This window comes from Caloenas nicobarica, chromosome 3 (genome assembly GCF_036013445.1).
Source record: "Caloenas nicobarica isolate bCalNic1 chromosome 3, bCalNic1.hap1, whole genome shotgun sequence".
NCBI classification, from domain to species: domain Eukaryota; kingdom Metazoa; phylum Chordata; class Aves; order Columbiformes; family Columbidae; genus Caloenas; species Caloenas nicobarica.
Window position 1 is genome coordinate 52,407,770 of NC_088247.1, and position 19,448 is coordinate 52,427,217.

Genomic DNA, 19,448 nt, shown 5'->3' on the forward strand with positions numbered 1-19,448 from the left:
AAGTACAGCTTTATAGCTAAGATTCACCAAAGTTACTTGAATTTCTTCGTTATGTACCAATGCATTTAAAACAGTGACTTATAATGAGTAAGTTTTCGATAAATTAAGTGCACCTGCTAACTGTCTGAAAACGGGAAGCAAGGCAGGAAGATTCTAGAGCACAAAGTATATGGGAACCATTGTCTGGCTGGAGTTGTCCAGTCATAAAAGAATAAAATGCATGTCACTAAATAATTATTTCTGTGGGGCAATATAACAAGCTGATTTCCATCAGCCTTACTGAAGAATCACTAGCCAATACATGGGTTTAAATGAATCAGTACAGACCCAGCATTTTTCTCCTTAAATTGCAAGACATAAGAGGATTAAGTGTAAGGCGATACAGCTTCAGGAATCACTGTAGCTTAGCATAACACCGTGCTTCACAGAAGACATTAAAATTCAAGGTAATTCAACAGGCAGAATACAGGAAACACCTAAATATGCCTCCGGGTAACAGGTCACAACTGACCTGTTGGGAAAGAATAGTTACAGCTTCTTTATGTTTTGCATCTCTTAGATTAACTCCATTTACTGCCAGAATAGCATCACCAACATGCAGTCCTCCACATCGATCAGCAGGTTGACCAGGATGGATTTCAGAGATCAGTATCGGAACACCATGCTCCTTCCCACCCTACAAAAAAGAAACTAGATTTTAATTAACTGAGATGTCCATTACCATAAAATCAACGTTCTGGTAGTTGCTCGTAAAGTGCTTATTCCAACTTTTATTACAGAAAATTAGAAAGCATGCTTCAGACAAAAAGAATGCTTAAGAACTAAGCATGAGATGAGATGCTTCCCTTAATTCTCCTCCCAACAAAAGAACAGACGATTTCTAAATATATACTCAAAAAGTCACCGGAGACAATTCTGAATAATAAAAGAAGTATAAAATCGTATACAAGGTGATGAGACAAAATAAAAACCTCATTAAAAAAGCACATCAGGCACCATATTGACTTGCAAGAAACAATATGCATAATTAGAATAACAGTATAATAACTGGAATTTTCAAAATTACTTGTACAAAGTTAATACAGCTTTACTTAGGTGTGTGATGTCAATACTGAAACTTTACAAAAAAAGGTAACAATCACAATGGCTAACCTTTGGAAGTTAGTTCTCAGATTGTTCCTGCTCTTCAACAGACTTATCACACCTGAAATTCACCACTGGCTAATCTGCTGAAGTGTCTACACCCTAAACCTAAGTTGACATCAGAAGTTTTACATGAAGTAGCAGTTACCTATTTCCTAATCTATCAAAATGAGTCTTCAAGTTCTATGACCATAGCTATGGATTTGTATATGCGTTTTTCTCATGTTCTAACAATACATTCACTGATCTACATATTTTACAGAAGTAGAAATTTAAATTGCTTCTTCTGAGTCATGGAAAATAAAGGCAAGTATTTACTGTGATTGAAATTCCTAGTCCTTCATGGTCTTCTTTAACTAGCAAAACTTTTCTGATTGGACCAACACCTTGACTCTTCTTTAAGGCATCAGGATCCTAGTTTGATAAAAAACAAACATAGCATAAATATAAATGTGTGAACCAAAATATAATGCATTTCTGTTTTTTTTTTTTTTTTTTTTTTTAATTATATACAGACAGTATCCAGCAACAGGCTAGTTCCAGGCAGGACAAACTTACAGTTCCTCTTTATAGACAGGGTATGAAATCAGAAAAGATTCTTCACTATGCACTCCTGACGAGAATAATTATTTCAATTATTTCAGTGCTGAGTGATGTACAACACAGAACTTAACTTCAGCAGAAGGAAATCAGCCACGTATTAAAAACATAAAAGGACTACAGAAGAAATGCTGATCACTGCTGAAAAGTTTTATGACATAGACTGCAACTTAAAACTAGTCAAGTTATAGAAGATGACGTAATACAGTCCCAAGGAAGAGGCTGCTTGCTCAAGTTTATTTTTATTATAATAAAAACAAACCATACCAAAAGCCGTTCAACTCAAAACTAAAAGAGAGACTAAATAAATCAGGGTATTTATTTTGCCTTTGTTAAGTTGCTGTTGCCATTGTGCATACCCTTAAAATCACACACACTTGTCCACCAAAAGTTTATACGCAATGAGGAACATAATCAGTAAGATCTATCTGACCAACTAAGGTATTGAGAACAGATCAAAGTAAAGCACTTTCCTGAAAATGTTTGGCTTTAGGCACTGAACACTGGGGTGATTAACTGGTCATGTGTAGAGCTGGGTGAGTCTAGAAAGACTACTCACAGTGAAATGCTTTTTACAGGTTCTATTTTTAGAAGTACCTTTTGGAAGAAAAAAAAAAATCTTTTACAGAGTGTCATAGAATCATACTATGACAGAATGGTTCGTGTTGGAAGGGACCTTAAAGATCACGTAGTTCCAACCCCTGCCATGGGCAGGGACACACACAAGACCAGGTTGCTCAAAGCCCCATCCAACCTGGCCTTGAACACTTCCAGGGATGGGGCACCCACAGCTTCTCTGGGCAGCCTGTTCCAGAGCCTCAACACCCACATGATAAAAAAGCAGAAAAAGTCTTCTTATGTCTCATCTAAATCTACCCTCTCTGAGTTTAAAGCCATTACTCCTTGTCCTATCACTGCATGCCCTTGTAAAAAGTCCCCCTCCAGCTTTCTTGTAGATCTCCTTTGGGTACTGGTATCAATTTATCTGGCCTTTAAAAAATTTTTAAAAATTACTTTTGGTTCCATCAAATCCTCAAAATGTTGTTCTTGGTTTTTGTAAATAAGTTGGCTCCACATTTTGAAACCTAGGTAACAGAATTAGGCTGTTAAATTCGTATTTATACACACACGTAGCAGAGGTTCAGTTTTCAAAAGGACTGAGCTTTCCTAGGTAAGTCAAAGGAATTGTATCATCTTTCATGGTCATTTATGGGGACATGCTATTCAGCATGGAACTGTCCTTCAGCATACAAAATAATTCTATATTTAGAAGTGACATTTGAAAGAACTCAATATTGAAGTGAAAGCAATTACAAGAATGAAGAAATAACTCTATTTTCCATAAATGCTGGAAATTATGTAAGAACGGATCATCTTTTCAACTTACATGGCCTGGTGGTGCTTGCATTGGTCGTTTTAGATCATTCCGACCTCGACAAGCTCTAATAACCGTTTTGTGACGGTGAAGGTGTATTTCTGCTTCAAGTTGATTCCAGAGCTTGTCATGAGCAGGTCCCTTCATATCTCGGCCTAGCAGCTGAATTTGCTGGACCCTGCATAATAACAAAGACAGTAAATTAACATGCTATATGACAACTGAAAAATCAAGGCATTGTACAACTCCTACACTTCATGTGGCTACAGCACAGTCATGCAGCAACTAGTGCAAGTGCAATAACTGTGGGGATTTTTTGTTTCTTCCTTTTGTTCAACTAACTGCAAATTAGAGACTTTTTCTACTTAGTCTTCTCTTTATACCTGCCTCTGGGGATGCAAAGGAAGAAAACAACAACAGAAAACATTTCATGCTAAGGGACACAGACTGAGTTTACATACCTTCCAGCTAGTTCCTTATCTAAATACTTGGCTGCCAATCTTGCTCCATAAACCTCAGCCTGAAGCACAGCTATGTGTCGGCGAAGAGCTTCATTTTCCTTCCTCAGCAACTTCACCTCAGCTTCCAGCTGAGCTTCTTTCACTTTTTCTTTCTTGTTAGCTTCAAGTTCTCTCTCCTTAACAAAAAAAAAAAAGAAAAGTTGTAAGCTTTTATCAAAGTTAATAATGAAAGAGCACTTACTGTTTCTGCACATATAATGTGAAAGTAAATTTCATGTCTATAGAACATGCACGCAGGAAAAAAATGAAAGCAGGGACTCTGGCACTGCAGGTAGTGGTTTGCATACTTCCCTCTGGGGAGAGGAGGCCTTAAGTTCAACTTTGTGCTCCTGACATGACTTTTATCCAGCTTACAACTCCTTAGCACAAAATGCATATAGTGGTTTGAAGTTCAAAGACTGAAACTGGCAATAGTGCTTCTCCCTGTCACACATAGGTGGCAAAACTTACGTAGCCTGAATATTGTTCTTACTTTTTCCTGTGTTCAAACAGAAGATTCATACAATGAAAGAGAGATTATTTTAGAAGTGAAAAATCACTAAATATTTCAACTTAATAATATCCTTTAACTATTTTAATACCATTTTTAATAAGACCAGATGTCAAGGAAATATCCTTTAAGTCTGTATATCCTTAAAAAGACAATTATTTTCTTGTAAACAACCAAGAAATATCCAGCCAGGGACATTTCAAAATCAGACTCTAAAGACTACAAAAATGAAGCCAGCAATTCTATGCATTAAGATGTTTATTCTGACAAAACTCAGAGAAGTCAGTGCAAAATAGTTTTGTTTTAAAAAAAACAAAAATAAACCAACAAATAAACAAAAAAAACCCCACAACGCCACTCTGAGGAATGTACCTTCCTTTTTTTTCCCCTCCCCCATGCCATGAAAATGTTATGGAAATACTAATTACTTCCATAGCAGTCCATCCCAAATGTATAAAAAATGCATAGTCATTACCTTTTCTAATACCCAGAGCAGTGGAGTCAAAGAAATTAGTATACTCAACTCAGACTGCTATTCTACAAAATCTACTTTAAGACGAGCACATTTGATTGCTTGTACATTTTATATCTCTTTCATATCCCTTTTACAAAGTGTGGGGGGAAAAACACCACAAACCAGAAAAATAGTAGAGGCACAGGATGTATTACTATTGTCTTTTTGGAATGTCTGTTAACTGAAATAACAATGAAAACTAAGTTCACCATAACATGTTCTTGAAGCATACCTTAGAAGTGTTCTTTGTACTTGTACCAATTACATTATTGAACAAATAAAACCAGGAGGTGCTACTAAAGCAGCAATAGGACAGAAACAAAATTTTACAGAACTGGCAAGACAAATCTGTTATCAAATTGTGAATATGCTTATTCACTATTCCAAGCCTGGATATAAAACAATGAATATGGCTGATATTACCACATTTGAGATATTGAGCAAGGTAGGTCCTTCCAAAGAGAGGTATTTTCACAATAGGTACATGTAGGCTTTTACAGCCATTTGCCAGAAAGACAACTCTGAATTTGAGGGACTCTACTATCTCCCTCATCTGTTAAGTATTTTATTACATTAGATGAATAGCATACATTACATATATGTACATGTTGGCCAAGAATTGCCTAGCACACTGCTCAGGAGGAATGGCACAAAGATTGCTTGAGATCTCTGCCATTTAACTTCCTGTAATTCCCGTATTGATGCAGTTTCAGAGCAGGTTTGACTCCCCACGTGTGTTAGAAAACCTTTCACACAAAGCCACTTCTGGTCTCTGGCCTTTGAGTTGGGCACCGTCTTGTGAGATGACTCTTCAACAAACCTCTTTCTGAACTGCAGGATCACTCCTAAGCCAAGACTTTTGACCTATCTAATTTGAAGAACAGGGATTTCTAAAATTATACTAGTTCTCTCTATTAGGATGGTCTTGAGCTATTGTAATTCACATCTGCCAGTAGCCAAAGGGCAATTACGAAAATTCAAGAGTGTCAACACGCTGTGTTGCCTCTGCCATGCACTTCGGCTGCCAGAAAGGCGACAGTTCAGACATAACACTTGTTTTACAGTAGCTATGAGTCCGTATACAGGCACAGTGTTCCTGTACCTTAGAGCTTATGTTAGCTATATACATATTGCCAATGTTGCATCAAGGTGCTCTAAATAGCATAGGCCCACTGTTTGCATATGTACTCTTAGAACATCTTTTGCTTGACAAATATAAAAGGCAAAGACCACAATTTAAGGCAGACATACAAAGGTACATTATTCACACCCAACATTCCATTTTCTTCCTCGCTGGATATTTTTATTATTTATTTACTGAATAAAAAGCCATAAACTAAAAATTCGTATCTTTGCCAATAATTTGTTAGAATGTACCAGTCCTAGAAGAAAGTTTGAGAGATGTATGAGCTCTTTGTTGTATATGAAGTACACCTTGGGAGAAGAATTCCAACCTCATCCAGAACAGTGAATTGCTCAAGTGACCCAAGATATTTGCTTACGCTAGCAAAAGCCATATGGCACACTTTATTGTACTTACACAAAGCAGCCAGCTTAAACACTCTTACCAAGACTAAAATTTTCCATTTATTTTCTCCGAATTTGATTAATCTTTTAAATTAAATGGAAAGTCAAATGTTTTATCTCCAAGTGGAATCACTTTTAGTCATGCATTTTAAACGTTATATCTAAAACATGAGGAACAATGTAATCCCATAGAATTTTTTTTTCCTATTTTCTCCACGACTATGACTATTACTTTGTGACTGAGGTGAAAACTGCATCCAGAAGACAATCTTAACACTACTTCGGACTGTCTCAAATCAATCACCATGAAGAAAAATCAAAGGTTTGCAATACAGAATATCTGAAGATGTACTGAAAGAACACATCTTTTTTGATCAATGGTCACGAGATGTGCTAAGTCTCCAAAATTCTCTTGAAAAATTGAGGAAGTTACAGAACTGTTTCATGTTTTCTAGTGTTCATAGTATTGTACACATTCTGCAAAACGGAACAAACTATATTTTCTGTTGGTAATATAAAAAACCCCACCAAACCAAAAATGCAACTGCAACGTTGAACATCAAAGCTTACAGTTACCAGCTATCCTGTGGCTTTTCAAAGAACAAATACTGAGTAACGATCATGAGGCATATAACACAATAAAAGTAGAAAAGCTGTTTGAAAACCTTTCAAGTCTATCAGCATGAAAGACTGAAAGACAAAAGTTAACTTTGCATCACTTTTTCTTCTTACCTATGTATTACTGAGTTCATATGCTTTTACTATTGAGTTTATATGCTTTGGGCTGTTATACAAGCCAGTAAATCATATCAAATAATGTCCATTAAGAGAATGGAAAATAGGGAAAACAAGGAAAAGTTGACAGGATTTTTTTAAAAACACAATAAATAAAATACTTCATATCACATTGATAGATGTGTATGGTGCTTATGCTTTAGAAATTGTGTAACACCTTAAAAATTTTTGAGATACTGCCAGAACAATCTTTCGGAATGTCACTTACTAGATATAACCTCAAATTAGCTGTAACAATAATAAATAAAACACACACAGACTTATGAAAGAGGGCACCAAAACTAGAAAAGGAAAACTAAAATGCAAAGAAAATTCTTTACATGGCATCTTGCCAGTTGACAGGAAGAAGTCAGATCTGTTTTGCCAGTTTCTGAGACCAACATATAGAAGCTGTTGCAAAAAAAAGTAAAAAAGAAAAAATCAAAAGCACTGCTTAAACATAAAAAAGGCAATCAGCATACTTACCATTTCATCCACAGAAAGGACAGACTTAAGACAGAAGAAAAGAGTTCCATAGTTAGAGAAATAGGCAATAGAAACTTCAAGAAAATGCAATAACATAAATGAGTTATTACAAAAGAAATTTACCAGCAGATTGTGTATTTCATTAGAAGGCACAAAGAGCAAGCATACTATTATAATTGTACTTAGCAGCCATTTTGGTATTTTGCAGTGAAAGTTATTAAAAATGTTACTAAAAAAATTAACCTTATTGTACTATTGAAAATAATGCTTTATCCTAAAATACCAAGAATCTCTATAAAGAATAGCAAGATAACGTGAAATGCATGAAAGCAGTTTTGAAAGTATAATAGAAAATACATTCTGCAATACAACATCTGTTATACAGATAGATTTTTTTTTTCCCTTTCAGAAAGAATAACAAATTATGTATTATAAAAGGGGCATAAAGGACAGAGAGAAGTAGCAAAAAAAGATATATCAACTGCAAAACTCAAAAAAAAATCCACTAGGTAACTTTATACTCTTACAAAGGAGGAGTTATTGTGCCTGAACTAAGCAGATACATCACTCCTAAAGAGGGAGGCAGCCTAAACTACATGATGTTATAAATTGCTTAGCAATTGGAGACATTTTAAAATGTCTTAAGTTCACCACTATGTACAATTTTACAGTTTGCAGAATATACATTTATGCCGAGTCTATGTACAAAAGAGTGGTGGTTGTTACCAAAGCAAACAGGAAGTTAACTTGGACAGAATTTTATTTCCCCTTCACATATCCTGTTGCCGCAGTCCCTCTTTGCCCTCAGAGGCTTTCTGACTGCCAGATCAGCACCACAGTTTTCATCTGCCTAAAACTCAGACTTCCCATTTTATTGTCTTTTAAGCAGCTTCAGTTTTGCTTGTTCAAGCTGCCCACACTTTATAGCTTTCTGTATCTAGAACAGTTTAAAAGTGAGTTTCTGTCCATTAGAACTATGATATCCCTAAAAGCAGATTAAAGCAAATGCAAAAGATTAGCCCTCATGTTTATAAAAAGGGAGGAACTAAATGGAATTAAGGAAAGAATGTCACTCTAGACTGTTAATAAATTCAACTTCAACACAGATAAAATTGGAAATAATGCAAGTAAAGCATATTTATGGTCACCTGTGGGAAAAAAGACTGCTGTCAATAGCATGGAGACTTAGCATATCTTTAGAAATTGCTTATAACAAGGTAAGGAGAAACAAAAAGGTTAAAAGCATTACTCTTTATGTCACTCAGAAGTTAAGCCTCACTAATAAAATTTAGAGACTGAAATCACTCACAGTGATGTGTTGACTTAAAAAAATTACTACATATAAATCTGCAGCCTAACACAACATGGTGGTGATATTTAACTAATACTTATTTACAAAGCCATAAAAATTGTTAACAGCTCTAAAGAAACTTCGCCATGCTTAAGCTATAATTCAATACAGAATAAATTACATGCAGACAATCCACAAAACTTTACTCTTATACTGAATAAGCAAGTATGCAGATCAAGAAACATAGCTCTAATTGAATTACAGCTTTTGGATCTGAAACAGGAAGAATTCAGGTTACTCCTGGTATTCAGCGATTAGCCTAGATAGCCTTTAAGCCTCATAGTCTATTACTGTGGTTTATTATACATTAATTAATGGGACAAAATAGCACAGGAGACTAATCTAATGTTCCACGTTAGCACTAGGTATTTGGAACCAATCTGTAAAGCGATTTGAAAAACAGCCAGAGAGCTAGACTTTGATTATTGCCAACACTTACAAATCACAATCTATACAACATTATTTTTCTAACTTAAAAAGTACCAGTATTAAAGCCTGAATCTGTGCCATGGCTAGTAACGAGGTGGACTACACTCTGGTTATGAGTCAATGCCAGCTAACTGCACAGATTAATTATCGTTAACTTTGGTGGGCTTTGTAGAGGTCCAAGTTTCTAAAAAACATACCATACAAAGTTATCAGTGATTTATTGAATTATTTTATGACAATCTGCTGCATGTAGCAATGGATAGTACCATAGATGCATCTGCAGTGTTCTTAAAGAGAAAGAATGACAGAGAGAGGACTGTGATGCCAACTACCCTCTCTCTGCACTGCAAAATAATTCCCTTCTTATTCTGATAAGAGTATAACTACAATAAAAACAATAGACTTACCTCACTCTAGGCTTTTTTAAGATTTGCTTGTATTTTTATACTGTAAGCTATTATCTTTTGCAACTTCTTTCTCCAGAAAAGCTTTATAAACCACCAATATTATTTTCTGATTTTACTCTTTAGAAACCATTATAAGTGGTTTATGTAAGAACAACTTCTTAAATTCCTATTCAGTACTCTGATGTTATTTATGTTAATTTTAATGGTTGCTAACAACCAATGGTAGAATGTTATTTAAAAAAGAAAATTTAACTCTCTCTAACATTTTTAATGTGAAAATTTGTAACCAGCTTACTAGCACCTTCCAAGGAAGAACTTCAACCAGTAGAGGGAAAAGTAAAACATAATCCTCCGTTCTGGCCTGCATACTCACCAGTTTTGCCTTAATAGCTCCAGAATCAACACTCTGGCCAGTTTTGGCATGTAGCTGAAGTTGAACGGCGTGGAGTTGCAAAAGCTGATCATGCACTTCCTTTTCCAATACTGCTTTCTCGGCCTGTGTTTCTGTCAGTTCAGACTTCAGATCAACTAACTGTGCCTGGAAGACATAATCCATCACAGTAATTAAAGCAATGATTAAATGAGCTCATCATAACTGTGATACACAGGCTCATTATTTGCTGGCACACATATGCTACACATGGTGTAATACAGATAAGAGTACAAGTTCCTCTGTAGTCCAACTTAAGCACCGGAACATTTTCACGCTCTTCTCCCCAACTGCCATCAAATTCATTCATCCACAGACCCAGCATTAAACAACTGTACTGCTCAAAGCAACAGTAGTTATTGTTTTCTCACGCAGACAACAATATCTGGTGCGGATATCCACTGCGAAACAGGGCACTGGCATGAAGCCTACAACAGGATTTCCAACCACAGCCAAGTAAACACAATTTAAAACTTATTGAATTATTTATCTTACTGAAAAAATATTGATCAAAGTAAAATTACAATTATTAATGCAATGCTGAAACCAAATAATAGAGTTTACAACTGGTCTATTGTTAACAGCTTAACTGAAATAAAATAAGGTGGGCAAATCGGAAGCCATGAATTAACATGCCCCTAAAATGTGCTTGTAGAAAACCATGAATAGTTATTAGCTCAAAAAAAAAAAAAAAAAAAAAAAGGGTTTTGAAACATTTAAAATACAGTTTAGTTGTAATGTTTATATCAGGAATAAAAGAACAAGTTCTAACATGTTTCCCAGATTACTTGTTATCCTCACATTCAAGTAGCATTTTCGAAGATAAACTACATTCATACAAGCTTTAAAACTACTATTTGCTCAAAAAATACAGAAGTTTATCTCAGTGGCATTTTAGGTAAATTCCCAGATTACATTTTTGCTTCCAAAAATTTGGAACTGAGAAGCAAAATGGAAAAGCCCCTAATTCTTCAGTAAAACCCTCTCCTATTAAAGCAGGGTATTTTTAGATATTTTAACATTATATTAGACTAACGTTCAAATTCACAATGAGTATCAAATTGCAAGCCAACACTCACTCCATTCAACTTCATAAATCACTGTCTTATGTCTGTATCAGTTAAAAAAAAAAAAAGAAGGATTTGACTGTCAGGGGGTGGTAGTGACTGGGTCTAACTTTAGGTACATAATTTAGATGGACAGCCTCCTTAAGCTTCCAGCATAATTATCAGGCATAAATAGGTCCTTCCAGAGGTGATTCAGCGCACCTAAATTAGAGTGCAATTTGATGAGATGGGACAAGCCAATCTCCAGCTTGCTGCGGCCTCAGAGAATGACCTCCCTTCCCGTCCCACGTCTCCAAGACGCGAGGGTGGGAGACACCCTGCCCAGGAACTCTGCTGATTCCAGACCAGGCTCCCCAGCACGGCACAGAATCACCTCTCTGCCTGCTTAGATGGAGCCTCGACAGACCAGGTGAGCATTTACTTTTTGTCCAGGAACAGGGCTGCAAGCATTTCCACCTTCTATCTCGTGGAGTGATGAAAAAACTTGAATAATTTGTAAAGTCTCGCAGAACTCTAAAGCAGAAATTGCCATCCACAGTGAGACAATATTTAAAATACTACAAATTCATATAATTTTAGAGAAATTAATTCCTCACAAACTTGTATTCTCCCCAGTAACCAGCCACTGCTAAAATCTCTCTGCTATGAATTATCTACCCTCAAACTAAAGCAAACACACACCTGAAAGTAGCAAAAAGGCATTGCCAGCTTAAGAGATGATGATATAGTACACAGCAGGCTACTGAGACCTTAATATTGAAGGCACAGTTTGACCCAGTCACAATTTCATATAATGTATAACATTACTACTGCATTATTATTAGTATTATTATATATAATGTATAGTGATATGACTTCTACTAAAAAAATCCCACTAATGTCCTCCTCCTTTCAAATAGGTACTAACAGCTCACACAGGAACTTTTAATTTTTTTTTTTAAATACATACACAAACACAAAACCACTCATCCACTCTAATTTGAAACCCTGGATAAGCAGACAGTGGACGAAAAGATAAAATACACCAATCGAACACGGTCCAGTCTCACCTGGTAGAGAATGGCATATAAGGGACAGAACAGAGTTCAGGGAGTGGGGAAGTTTATTTCCACATACAAAGCAGAGAGAATGATGGCTACCAGTTTTGTGACATGAATAATGCTCCAAAGGGATGACAAAAAGTCTGTCAAATTAATAATTTAAAAAAAAAAAAAAGGACAGTGCATATTGCATATGACCTAGGATTTAAATTTTTATCCTGTTGTTTTAATAGAGAGAGCAAGATGAGAAATGGTATGAGTGCACATCGTGGAAGTAATCTATTTACACATTACAAAAAGTCATAAACCTACCACAGGAGCAGATGCAAATGCAAGAGTCACACCAAAAAACAAACACAGTAAGCTGGTTCCAAATCTTATAATCTACTTCTATGAAGGCTGATAAATCTTTAAACTATTTCATAGAAGTTCAGCCTTTCTCAGTTTGGCCAGCTCCCTTAATTCTCCTTTATGTTACTCTTATTAGCACTGGTTTTTATCTACTCCCTCGCTCACGTTATAAAGGAATAATATAGAAAGACCACTGGAAATTCAATACCTCTACATTCAAAGATACTCAGTAAAAAACAGAGGGGGGGACAGAGACAGCAGATGAAATGACGAGCACAAACAACAACTATCGGTAAGGCCATTCCATCCAGGAGCATCATCCATAACAAAGAGGCAGGAGCACCCAGCCCCCTGAGTTGGAAGGCACAGTTAAAGAGCAGAATGAAGCCCAAATAATCCAAGGGGAAATGGTTAGCGACCTGCTACATCACCTAGACGTGCACAAGTCTATGGGGCCAGATGGGATCCACCTAAGGGTGCTGAGGGAGCTGGTGGAGGTGCTCACCAAGCCACTTTTCATCATTTATCAGGAGACCTGGCTAACCAGGGAGGCCCCGGTTGACTGGAAGCTGGCAAATGTGACACCCACATACAAGAATAAGCACAATGAGGGTAAATTAATGTTGCATAAGCAACTATATAAATCCTTTATTTGGTAGCTTTTTGGATGTACTCTCCAACAAGATCGTTGAAGGAAAGATGCAGGTCACCTGCAACTGCTCTTGAATTTGTGGAGAAGCCAGCTGGGACAGAAATCATGAACATCCGTGCACAAGAAACCATTGAACTTCATGGTTAGTAGAGCTTTGGAAGAGCCACCAAACAACAAATAGAGAAGAGAAACTTTGATTAGCAAACAATAAAGGGCAGAGGTTGAAGATAAGGTAGTGTGTTTACTTTCATAACACCCTTTGGCACCGACTTGCCAATTCAGCCAAAAGAGGAACTCTTCTGTATTTAGAGCAGTATACAACTGTGCAGATTAGCAGTTATCACACATCAGCAAGTTTCACACTCCAAGGTAACCCCTGAGCTTCTCTCTGCTAACTCCTTTGTGAATCTATGCCCCAGGCAACGCACGGTTGGTTAGTAGTAGGACCTGACTGTGGCTCATGGAATTATGATTTAATCATGAAAATGTACATCTAGCCCTAGAAAAATCGAGCAGAGAGGACACGAGAGAGATAGAATTTGCACAGCTCTTTTTTCCTTTTATTCTGACATGTCTTGACAAGGTCAATGCCTTTTGAGATATGCTCATTTGTCTCTGACCCACTGAAGTCTTGGATACTTTTCTCAGACCAAGGTCCATAACTGGAATTTGGTGCTAATGGCAATGGGAAATGCCTGGTCTGGGCCTTGCAATGGAAGCCAAAGGTTAATGAAATCAACTAGAACATAACCAAGTTTCTTCTTTATTAAAGGAAGTCAGATCTCGTTTCCATGCTCCACTTTCTCCACCCCTCTTGTCACGGAGAACAATCACCAACTTTTCCTGCACTGTTCTGAGAAATGCTTCAGTTCAACACTGGCTGCTGAGAACTGAGAGAAGTTACGTAAATGAGTCAGCATGGAAAAGACTAAGAGATAAAGAACAGCATTACTGACAGAATCCCTTATTTTTCTCAATTACCTTATTCAAGACTGTCATCCAATTTATCAATAATTGTTAATTTCTTTGTATTTACTGTCAGAATTACAATCCACATGCTGTCAACTATACAAGACACACTCATTGGTTTCTTAACTTTTTTCCTCCTCACTGTTCTGAATAAAAACACAAACCAACCTTTAAGACTGGTCTGACCTGTCTGAGGCTACGGGAAAAAAAGGTAATTCCATAAGTGTGGGTTTTTTTCTTCCACAAAGTACAAGTAAACATATGACAGTTCAGAAAGAGCTTCTGCTTCAGATTATCACATTAGTCTATAATCAAGCTACCCCTAAACTCTAAATTGGGTCAAATTAATCAAGTAGTAAAACTCGACATCTATCTTCCAAACAATCTAACACATGGATGATACCAAAAGAATAATTTTGAAAGGTTAAAGATTTACCCAATTTGGGGCATATCTTGCCATTTAACAGGTTATTCAGATCTCACAGAGATCTTATACCTATGAAAATTAAAACCAAATTTCAATTGAAATAACTCAAGAATTACTCCTCCCCCCCAGCCATGGGAGACGAAAGAAAATAAATCATGGTGTTAAGCAACAGGCAAATACTTATTCCGCAGAGCATTCAAAAATACTATTGCAAAAATAATGATAAAGAACAACCTCTAGGCAAAACAGTCCAGACATAACGTCCTTCTGTTTTTAATCAACAGTTCTTATTTCCTGTTCAAGCCATTATGATTTATAAAAGAGTTGTGTTTGTTATAAATGATCTTATGCTAAATATGTATTTTAAGATGACGATAAATGTCAGCTTAAATGCTAGGATTGATTGCATTTACAGTAATGGAGTTCTTAAAGTCTTAACTAGTGTTTTTCATTAGGAGCCTTAGAACAAAGTAATATCATTGAGTTGTCCTCCCTATATTTTGTATCATATAATTTTTTTCATATGATGGTCTGAACTCCCAGAAGAAATATTCATTCATCCATCTGTACATTTTTCATAGAAAAGTGAGCATTAGAATAACTACCCAAAAATCATTTATTTCTGTAAGATCTCAGGGCCATACTCAACCTAGGATAAGCTTATACATAGTAAAGAATAAAAACGTGAACCTTGCCCTGAACAACTTACAATGTAAATACACGAAAAAAATGAATAAATGTAACTTTAAAACAAAGTACAAATACAGAGGTATTTACGAACAGACCGGCACAACAGGAAGCAGACAGATGGCAGGCTAAAACCACAAGTTGCCATCTCTCATAACCATCGCTGCCTGAATGGGGCATTGGGAAATGGCAATATCGCAACCTCTGAGATCTAAGGCATCACGAGGAGCACACACAGACTGAGAAAACTTCAGAAAGTGGGATGACGGTGACTAACATACCATGTTGACAGGAAATAATCTGCCTCTCACTACTGGAAGTGAAACCAGTCGTAGCGGGGCTGGGGGAAAACACAGAGATGGCATCGTCAGATAAAATAATGGCAATGTTTTTAGCTTTGGGCAGAGCTTTTTCATTTTCTGAGCTACCATTCCAATAATTTCTGCAGTACAGACAAGAGTTTTATTCGACCTAATAGATATGAAAAAATATCTAAGACTTATCCATTGTCCAGACATGAAGACTCAAAATACAGCCAAGCTGAACTGGAAAGCCAGGTCATGGTCCTGAATAATCCTACAAGTCAGTGGCATTTTTCACTACACCAAATAAAAATGAGAGGAAGACCTGAATCACCTCAACATAAAAATGTAATTAATGCTTTTTGAGGCTTGTAAAATACAGTTTTCAGTATATCAATTTCTAGCTCAAAAAAAGACTAAGCATAATGGACATATTAGAAAACATGCAGATTTTTCAGCAAAGCAAAGCTAGATATATACAAAAATTTCCATTGTATTATCAGCCTCCAGTGGCTAAAAGTCATAAGGCAAGTGCTTAGCAAGTGCCTTCAAAGTAGCAAATATTCTTTAAAGATTTTTTTCATTCTCCTTTCATAGGTCTTTTGGGTACACCTAATTCATTCTCATACCAAACCTTCTAAACTCATAAAGGTCTGAAAACTGTCTTTTTAAAATGAAAGATTTTTTTTTTTTCCCACCATATAATCTCTAAAGGCCAGCAGCCAGGCCTTCAAGAAACATCAAACACAAGCAGACTAGCAATTTAAAAAAAAAAGACCACCACACACAACTGGTAACATTTCACCATTTCTATCTTAGTTTCCTAGTGTCATCGTTTTATCTGTATGTGTACGTTTCTCCCTATTTTGCCTTCTCTCCCTGCTGATTTGAATTGAATCCATTTTCAAGATTCAGAAAAATCCATTAGATGGGTTAAGGTGTGCATATGATTAAAGTTCCTACAATACCTAAGTTTTGCGCAAAACAGCTGCTAGTAGGAGTGACAGATGAGTGGCCTCACAGAAGGAAAAAAGAGGAAGAGTCAGACCTCAGCTAGTTTGTTTAATCCTTCCAGAGACAAGGGCAAACAGCCTGGTGGGTGGCTGGTTACCACACGTGCGGCTCTGAGCTGGAGACTCTGCTGCTGCCAGCTGACCAAACCTGCAGGTAGATGAAAAGGCGAAGGATGCTGTGGCGTGGGAACTTGCAGATCACCGGAGAGAACAGGGAGTGCCTGAATCAGAAGGTCTTAGTGACTTGAGAAAGTGCTCCACAAATCATTCCCCACAAATCAGTAGGAAGTGAGATTTCACGAGCTCCATTGATTCTGTTACCAATAAAACACCTCCTGTATATGTATTTTAAGAGCCATTTTACGAGAGGTGCTTATGCATCTTGCTGTGGGATTAAACCAAATTAATAGACAAAGTACAGGAGGCATTTTTACTTCTTTAGCACTGTATCTTCATGTAATTTATGCTAGACTCCAGAAAGTTACCAACATATGTGTTTATGTATTTAAACAGTCACTCCTGACCAGGACTATCAATCTTCCAATTTAAAGGCTGAAGTATCTACGATCATGAAACAGAAAAGAGCACACTACAACACTGCAATTACGCTGTAGCATCTGCCCCAGTATATGCACAACAAAAAGCAACGTAAACATCAATATACAACACTAGAATATTTGCTTAACATTACATTTTAGGGGCATTTTTTTAAAGACAGAAACATTGCTTAAAGGCAAAAGTAAGTTAAAAAAATTATTATACTTTACAAACAATGAAGTCATTATTCCTAAGTGTTCCAGTAAGATTACACAACTGCAGGATAGAAAACAATTTTTCAGGACATGACAGCTGTAGCTCCTACAGCCTGAGGCCTAAACACACTCAGAGACACCAGATACGCAATGGTGCTGGTTCAACAACAACAGAGCCTGTTGCGCAGTTATGAACCACGCAGCCCACAGACTAATGCGTTCTCATGAGGACACCTAACTTTGGCATCAGCCCTAGCTATGAAGTACTTAAACTCCTCAGTATTACGTTTCTCTAATTGCTGAAAGAATGTCATCTTGGTTAACTCACCAGCATTATTCCAGCACCACTTTGACTACAGCTCTTCGAAACACAAGAACACTCAACTCTTCCTAAGTCCAGACTATCTGATTCTTTCTGCCCATTAATCAGCATTTGCTGCAGCTTCCCAAACGACCCTATTAAGTTTAATGGACTGGTTTGAATGAGAAACTATCAAACAGACCAGAACCTCATTAATCTCACCATGCTCCTTGCAAAGCTAAACAATGTGACAGCACTGTGCAAAATGCAAGTTTCTGAAGAAATGATACACTGGGGAACCATAATCCTTGTTGATAAAAACCCCTGATTTCAACACAACCAAAGAACACTCACCACTTGTCAATGATGAAAATGACTAGCCTGTTTCTGGAAATTACTTTAAAAGGCTGTACTTACAGTTTTTTAAGTTAAATTAAAAGCCTTTATTTCACTATTATTGTGACCCTAAAAAGGGCATATGTAACTTTTTAGTTATAGCTTTAAATTTAACAAAGAGGACTTTACGATGTGGCTAATAAGAATGTGAAAAAAATTCTAATTACTGCCTCCCTAGGTAAACACGACAGTAGTGTAGCTATGTAAGCAGACTCGGTAAAAATGCAGTATAAGAAACTGAATGCATAAATGAATCATAAATTCATTTACTTCACCTTTTATATGTTCCAAAATGAATACAAAAGCACACGAGATACCTACAAATTAATTGCTCCACTTCTCAGATTCCATTCTAGCCCTGACAAAACATTCAGAAGACTGGTCAGCAAATTAAAAGGATACAAAACAGCATTCATCTTATTTTTATCTTCTCTGCTGAAGACCATTCTGGATATGTAATTATTAGCACACTTCTCCTCCCAATGATTAAAAGATAATTTAATAATAACACATATAAAGCATCTTAAACATTTTGTTGCCATTTGTATAAATGGATACATCAACCCACATTTAAATGCCAGTCACTGATCTTTTTCATCACTATCATTAAAATACTTGTTCTGCAGCAACCTATTACTGTTTTCTCTTTGCTTTACGTACTGTTTCTTGCCACTGTTTTACCTTGTATTTGACTGTATTGTTCTATTTGCACCTACTTAGAGAAGCACAAATCACTTTTTTTTTAAAACCACTGCTTCTACACTTTGTTGGCAGTGCCAAATTTCTGTCTGCTTCACAGAGACTTTTTTTTTCAGGTATGCCCATGCTTCTACTTGTTTATTAAGGAGACACAAATCCATTTTTAGACATCATATTGGTAGTTTCATTATTGCCATTATTTTGAAAGTCACACAAACTAGGCAACATAATTCAGTAAATAAAACTAAGAAATATAAACTAAAATACCGGTTTCCCTAACACTTTTTTTGGCAGCTCCCAACAAATGAGACAGAAAAAAAGAAAACACTTTACTGCATGCTGACCGAAACTAAAGTAAGCTAGTTAAAACTATACAGAATTCCAGGACTTCTGATACAGGAAAATATTAATTAAGTAGAGGTGACCCCTTTAAAAAGGGTGTAATTATTGTGAAAGAGCTTATATGTATCAAACTAATGTCAATTTAGCATATAAGCCAAGTGGAAAATTTATGCAAACCTGTACTTCCACTTCTCAAATATCTGAAAACTTCACGTTTTAGGATATAACAATAGCTGGATCAAATCTCTTTCAACTGATTTTCCAAAAGACCACATTCTATCTAGTACCAACAGATTTCTATTCCAAAACAGAAAAAGTATTCAGAGTTAAAAGTGTAGTTAATATATAACATCTCAGTAAATACTGGACATTTTTATGACATTTGAAAAAATTTAAACAACTT

General features: G+C 36.3%; 1 protein-coding gene across 2 annotated transcripts in view; it reads right to left on the minus strand.

The window, feature by feature from the left end:
• The window catches only part of GOPC (golgi associated PDZ and coiled-coil motif containing), a 28,770-nt gene that overhangs the window by 4,595 nt on the left and 4,727 nt on the right, over positions 1–19,448 (minus strand). The window contains exons 2-7 of one of the 2 annotated variants that reach the window (XM_065632708.1): positions 9,991–10,155; positions 7,431–7,454; positions 3,580–3,755; positions 3,131–3,296; positions 1,462–1,557; positions 512–676 (exon numbers count right to left, since the gene is read on the minus strand). In XM_065632708.1, coding sequence (XP_065488780.1) covers positions 512–676; positions 1,462–1,557; positions 3,131–3,296; positions 3,580–3,755; positions 7,431–7,454; positions 9,991–10,155 — 792 coding nt within the window. The remainder of the gene's footprint in view (positions 1–511; positions 677–1,461; positions 1,558–3,130; positions 3,297–3,579; positions 3,756–7,430; positions 7,455–9,990; positions 10,156–19,448) is intronic. The other variant, XM_065632709.1, reaches the window with a different exon arrangement.